At 27.6% G+C, this 7,473-nt stretch overlaps 1 protein-coding gene across 1 annotated transcript; it reads left to right on the top strand.

The window, feature by feature from the left end:
• Window positions 1-212: 212 nt before the first annotated feature.
• LOC111043005 (transmembrane and coiled-coil domains protein 2) lies at window positions 213-6,319 on the top strand. The gene is made up of 10 exons (XM_022327771.1): window positions 213-511; window positions 860-893; window positions 954-1,087; window positions 2,232-2,415; window positions 2,490-2,637; window positions 2,829-3,063; window positions 3,122-3,166; window positions 4,648-4,730; window positions 4,796-4,949; window positions 5,108-6,319. Exons 3-10 carry the CDS (start codon window positions 981-983, stop codon window positions 5,772-5,774), a joined length of 1,623 nt encoding a protein of 540 aa, XP_022183463.1. The 5' UTR covers window positions 213-511; window positions 860-893; window positions 954-980; the 3' UTR covers window positions 5,775-6,319.
• The last annotated feature ends 1,154 nt before the right edge of the window (window positions 6,320-7,473 follow it).

The raw sequence follows: 7,473 nt of genomic DNA, 5'->3' as shown, positions 1-7,473 counted from the left end.
GTCGAATTCTAATGGCCTGATTACAGTAATATATTATTATACATTTATACAGTTGATAGTTCACGGCTGCATGAGCTCACACAATTTCGTGCTAAATGAATAATATTGTTATTTATTATTGTTCAGATTTTTTTTTATAGCGAGTACCACGAGCAGACAGATGGCGCTGGGACATCGGACGTCTCGTCGCCGCCCACCGTCCGCGAGACGATCATCTGTTCGTGATTACTTATCTGACGCAAAATTTCGCCTTTTGTGTGTTGTCGTTTCGCGATAGGTATTAGGTGTTGCAGTACGCTGTCCGACGATTTTTTTCCGCTACAAACAAACACACAAGCAACGAATAAACAATAAAAACACACAAGATCCTCTTCGTTTGGGGTTGTATTATTGTCTCCCAGCCATGGATGTTTCGCTGTCTACCCTGAACGTATTGTTGCGAAGCTTCACTCCAAAATGCTGCCGTTAATCTGGCAACTCTAATTTACAGTCATGCAATCATGACGTCCGAGTGAGTAGAAAAACGTTCTCATCCGTGTTCCGTCGGGTACCTATTGCAATCCAAATGGCAATTTGTTTCGACCTGGTGACACCAGCGATAGACGTCGTGGTTTCTTTTTAAGGTCAACCGGTTGTCGAAACAATCGATTAGTTTCGGTCCGATGCTCTATATTGATACGAAAAGAAATCCCATCGATCTGAAAAATGTACTGTAGCTCCGGGTACCATACCTGGTTTTGCATAAACCCTTTGCACCTGTTGGCACTTGACATTGGTTTAGTTTTGTAGGGATTCTTTGTTTTTATTAAATTCTTGAGGCAATTAAACTCAAGGTTATTTCCTGCTTTTAATTTTACAGGATCCAGTTTGTACGTGGAAAAATTAAATTACATGTAAGTTGTTGAATCGTATTATTATTCACTTGAATACAAATTTTTTTTTATCATTTTCAGAGATGAGTTTTATACGATACAATTTTTATGGATGCATTGACGCCTGACATTAGGATATCAAAGTCTAGTCGGAGTTTTTCTCCTTCACAAAATCCAATGCCTAAGATGGCTAATAAACCATGGAATGCTGCTACGTAAGTATACAATTTTGAGAAATATGTACTTCTTAAATTAATCACAAAATATACACATTAGTAATTTTATGGCTTGTTATTGCCATTATCAAATTGATACTACATATTTTTCTAAACATAAACAAATAAAACTGTTTATTGCTAAAAATCTCAAACCGTATATTACTTTTATTGAACAAAATTAAAAAAGTGGTACAATAAAGATACTTAAAATAATAATAAAGGACTTTAGCCAGTCTTAAAATAGTTAAAATTAAAATTATAGATAACCAATTTATCTAATACTAAACATTGTATAAAACATTTCTGCTGCCTTTTTTATTAATGAAACAATTTCTTATCTGTTTGTTGTTCAATAAAAATTCCATTGGTATGATAACCATTATCCAGTAACTTTGATCCCATGTTATCTCGTGTAATAGTTTTTTAGATAACTATTCACATTTCACGTTATTTACCTATTGTTTGTCAATTGTAAATGTCTAGTGTTATTTCAGTTGTTGAGCTGAATGTATTTCTTTTGTGAATGAATGATTTTGCACAAAATAATAATATATTACTTATAAATTAAAGTAGAATATGATGATTAAAATTTTAAATGAGACTTTAATATTCATTTAATTACCTAGGTTAAAATTAATATGTTAATTTAATAGTAGTTGTTACTAGTCTGCAGAATAATTGAAATAAAATATTGGAGTTTAATTTATTTAAAATAATTTTTATAAGGTCTAATTTTTCTGTGTCAAGTTTACATAATTAATTTGTATGGACTATGAACCTACCTATGTACAAAAACCTAGTTATTTATTTTATTAAAAAATAATAAATTATTATTTTTCTTTTATACAATTTGTAATATTTAAACTATAAATTTGATTTATCATTCTTAAAATATTTAAATAATTGCATTTCCGAAATAATTTAAAACCAGTTATTTGGTGACTAATTTTAGATTACAAAAAATATTAAAAAAGTTTGTTCTGTTTTTTTCTTGCTAAATTCCAAACTATTTTTGCTCAAAAGTATAGCTATAAAGTACCATTATTTGCAACAAATCAATATATTATTGTGATCTTATATCTACTTTCATAATCAAAATGTTAGTATATGTTTATAAATGTGACCAAAACTTTTCAATTAGTTTTTCTGCTGATGAAATTGCCATGAGCAGATGTAAATCTCCTGTGGGGTCATCAGGAAGTATTCGAGTGGTTCGTCATGAACGAGGAGGATCTGCAGACACAGGACTTATTAGACCTGATAATTTATCAAGTTATGCATCTAGTGAAGAACCTAACCCATGTGGCAACAATGAAGATGATGGTGTATGTAAAATAGATGAATACTACTACTGAATGTTTATTATGAAATCAGAATAATAATAATTTTATATTCATAGGATTTATTTTATTCATATGGTGGATACAATGGTGCTGAACTTGCTGATGATTCTGATGGTACAAAAACCAGAGCAGCAATGGATCATGTCCGATCTAAAATTGTGCGTACTAAAGATTTGATACGAAGTGAACAAACAGCAAGAGATGGTAAAAAATACTATATAAATGATTTCTTATTGTTGTTGAATTTATTTTTGGATAGTTGCTGTCAATAGGACATTAAAATTCAGAAGTTATAATTACAAAAATGTTGTTATTAAATTGTGTATAATCGTTTTGAAAATAATGTTTGATGTGCATTATAATTAATTAATGTTAATAAATATGTTTGCTTGTAGATAATGTCAATGAGTATTTAAAATTGGCATCAAATGCAGATAAACAACAACTGGCCCGTATTAAGTCAATATTTGAAAAAAAAAATCAAAAATCTGCTGTTGGTATATCACAATTACAAAAAAAACTTGAAGGTTATAATAAGCGATTAAAAGACTTAGAAACACATGGGCTCACAACATCACATCATTTGAAACAACCAAAAGAGATGTTAAGAGATGTTGGACATGGTCTAAGGTAAATATTTAGCTTACTGTATATAATTATTAATTTATAATAATAATTTTCTTTTTAGGCATGTTGGCGGAAATATAAGAGATGGCATTTCTGGTTTATCTGGGTAAATATAATTATATCATATCATAATTATTATTTTAAATATCATACATAATTGATTCATTTCAATTACTATTTGGTATCATATTAATTAAGGTTTTTTATTCACTGTTTTTATGCTATATATATATAATTAAGGATGCACATTTTTTAGTACCTATAGGGAGGCAGACTTTTTACATTTAAATATATTATGTATTATAATCAAAATCTAAGCTAGATTTAAAAAAACTATGATGCTAATGAAACATTTATTTTAGACAAATGTATTATTATTTTTAATTTTATAATAGTTATTACTTATTAATCATCACAATACTTAATTGTTAGTTGATATTATTCAAAAATTAAAAAATTCAAAACTGAATTGGTTTTAAATTCTTAGATAAAGAATTAGTATAGGGAATATTAAAATATTATATTTTAAGACAATTTCATTATTTTGAAATTTGTATGTTTTATTTTAATTAATAATCTTAAATTTTAATTTATTCATGATAGATGTCTTCAATTTAAATTCATAATGTTATAGGCAAAGTAGATTATTTGGATATTGGCAATATTGAAATTTTTCATTTGATTATGAAAAAATATTTGCATTTAATCATTAGACCAATAATAATTATTATGTTAATAATCTATAGTTAATTGAAGACACACATTTTATTACTGACATATTATATTAATCTTCAAAACTATGATTACCTATTTATTTTTACATATGTATGGATTATAAATCAATTAAATTATTATTTTTTTATTGAGGTCTATAGATTAGTAAAACATAATAAAGTACATTGAAACACCAAGATAATTAACATATTTTATGACATTGTATAATTTATGGGTTAAATAAAAAATTATCTTTATTGATGATGCTATAGAATTAAAATTGTTCTATAACATACAATTTTAGTCAGCAATATGATTTAGACATAAAAGCAATTCGCTTTTTTTAAAAATTATTTGCTTCATATTAGACATTTTTCACTATAGGTAATTATTAAAATATTGTTTATTTTAAATAGTACAATTTATGTGTATTATATACTTGTATGTGAATCTTTTATCAACTTTTAAATTCCTTATTTTTAGTTTTTGTTTTAATGTTTTGGCTGATATTTTTAAATATAAATACTGCTTATCTATTAAAATATTATTTTTCTGTTGTACAAGTCTTTTCAATTAATCTTTCTTTTTATACTTGAGTTTAAAAGCTTTGATTAAATTATAAAAATAATTTAAATTGTATACTTACAATATTAATTTGGTTAGAAATTACAAAGCTCTAGGGCAGACCAAATATTTCTCATAACAACTGACAGTGCTAATTATTGTTTTATTTAATATAAATATTAATTTTGTATTGCACAGTATTAGGCAAAATGGCAACATAAAATAATGAAGTATTTTTAATATTGATCACCTCTTTGTTTTTAAGCAACCGATTTGCTTTAAATTATTTTTGTTATATTTATTATTTAGATCGGTGATGTCAAAACCACGAGAATTTGCTCATCTAATTCGGAATAAGTTTGGTAGTGCTGACAATATCAATTCAATATCAAGTAAACATTACACTTTTTTTTTAATGTTAAAACTAGAATGTTAAATTGTAAATTATTCAATTAAGGATCAAGTGAAGCTGATCTAACTGAAGATAATAGTGATAAACAGAGTGGTCGTAACCATCATGGCAGTGCTACATTACCAGGCGGTGTTGGACTTCATGCAACAACTACTGGTGCTGCCGCATCTCGTAGTGAAGATGGGGCTTCAGAATGCAGGTAATAATTTTTTGTTAATGTTCACTCATTTGGATCATGAGCAAATTATATACAAAGTTTTCAATTTGTCCCATTTTAAATATATTGGGGTAATATTGATTGTATACCAAATTATTGGTTATACATATAGTTAAGTACTATCGTATACTGTTTTCTAGTTCTGTGACTAGTGAATCAATACCACCGCGAACAGGTCCTGGGGCGCCACCACCTCCTGCATCCGCAACTACTTCTTTGGAACCAGTTTGGGCCGAATTAGATCATTTACGCTCAAAAATGGAACACATTAAACAGTTAGTATCCAAAGATATTGCATCTTTAAACCATTCCCTTCAGGAAGAACGCTTTCGTACTGAGCGGCTCGAAGAGCAAATAAATGATCTCACTGAGCTACATCAGAATGAAGTAGAAAATCTTAAACAAACCATCACAGATATGGAAGAAAAAGTGCAGTACCAGAGTGAAGAGAGACTTCGTGATATTCATGAAATGCTTGAAGCGTGTCAAACAAAAATGTCTAAAATGGAACATCAACAGGCACAGCATCAACAGTATGTAACGTTAGAAGGATTGGACAATTCTAATGCTCGTGCGTTAGTGGTCAAATTAATAAATGTGTTACTTACTGTGCTCCAGGTAGTGTTACTCCTAGTTGCCACTTTTGCTGGTATTCTAATGCCTTTTTTAAGAACTCGTTTAAGAATAATTACTACAACTGCTGTAGTTGCTGGGTTATTCATTGCAGTAAAACAATGGCCAGACAGTGTCAGCCTCAGTGATTACCTCATTAAACATGGCAAACAAGCCCTGTTATCCGTTAAATAGTTTTCTTTTTTCTTTTTCTTTTTCACAATGATTTATACATCTATGTAAAGCGGTGTGATAATTATTTCAATTGGAGGCCAATTACCATGACAATTTATAAAACAATATTGTGACAGTATTAGAGAGAAAAACAATAATGAGCATATCGTCTTTACATTATAATATTATTCTTTATAAACTAATAGACAATATAAATAGTATATAACTTACTCTATCCTTCTCAACCTGCCATGACTATTGTTGTTATTAAAACCATATTTTAAATTAATTTAATTGTTTTTTTTATATAAAATATTATTTAACTTGTTTTATAATTGATTGGAGGGTTCAATGACACCCGTAGTGATAGTGAAGACATCGAAATGGTAGCACTGAAATTTATTGTAAGTCATAATGATAATTTTTTATTATAGCATATTTTTTTATTTACTTTTATATCTATTACATGTAATATTATTTTGCTTGATCCTCCTCCCCTTCCCCACGAATTGATGTAGTTTAGGAAGTCTTGTGATTTGTATTATTTTTGTGTACATAAATTAAATCATGTATAATTACTTATCATATTATATAGAATATCAATGCCTTTTGCGATCCAAATTTTAGTCATTTTATTGTGTAACAAATAGTATTACACCTAATAAGTAAGTTATAATCTATACATTTTTTCAATATTTTTCATATTAATTAATATTGAAATATTTATGTGTATGGTTTAAATATTTAAGTACTCACTACTTCGCTGTATTTAATTTAAAGTTATAATTTAACTTTATAATATGTTATAATTTAATAACCATTTTGAAAAATTTGTTTTTATTTTTTATTTTCAAATTTAATTTATGTTTTGAGTATTTAATGTAGTCATATTCTTTGATTTCTATAGCCCAGCTTGCATAAAGTATAGAAGTTATAAACTATTTTTAAAATATAAAATGAAATCTTCTATAATCTACAGTAGAGTCTTAACAATCCGACACTTGGGGACCATTAATACTGCCAGATTATCATAACAAATTTAAATGTATAAAGAAATCAGATAAAAAATTGTACCTATTTATTTTCATTACAATTGAAAATGTAACTGATAGAAATCCCAACGTTACATAAAATATAAAATTAAAGCTGGTAGTCACTACAAATGCCAGATTACTGAGTACTGGCTTTGTGAGTGTCGGATCATCATGATTCTACTGTATTTTACTTTTTGTTTCAAACCGCTGAAATTTCTTTTTTTAGGTGTACTGTATGTGATTCAATGTATATTTGAAATTCATAATGTGATCAAAAATTATTGGTTGATTTGTGTATTTCCATGCAATGTCTTATGTGATTATTTCGAAAAATTCAAATGCATTTGTACAAATCATATCGCACATTTAAAGTTACCCTAAAATATTGTATTATTTACCTGTTCTATTATTTTTTGCTCATTTATCATATTATCCCCGTCCAATGCTTTTGTAAGTCTGAGATAGTATGTTTAAGCAAAATTAATTTCTGTACCCCTGGTAAACTTCTAGTGTTCTTCTGTATTGACTTGGAATTTATTCATTGTTGGCAAGTTCCTGTTTTTTTTTTTAAGTTAAATTATTAACTTTCTGAGTTAACATAATATAATATAATATAAATGTGATAATACCCAATGAATATTCTTTGTTAAATCCATTTAATATTTTTGGTTCAATTTTCAATGTTA

Source organism: Myzus persicae, unplaced genomic scaffold (assembly GCF_001856785.1).
Source record: "Myzus persicae strain clone G006 unplaced genomic scaffold, MPER_G0061.0, whole genome shotgun sequence".
Taxonomy (NCBI): domain Eukaryota; kingdom Metazoa; phylum Arthropoda; class Insecta; order Hemiptera; family Aphididae; genus Myzus; species Myzus persicae.
This window is presented reverse-complemented; position numbering and strand designations above follow the sequence as displayed.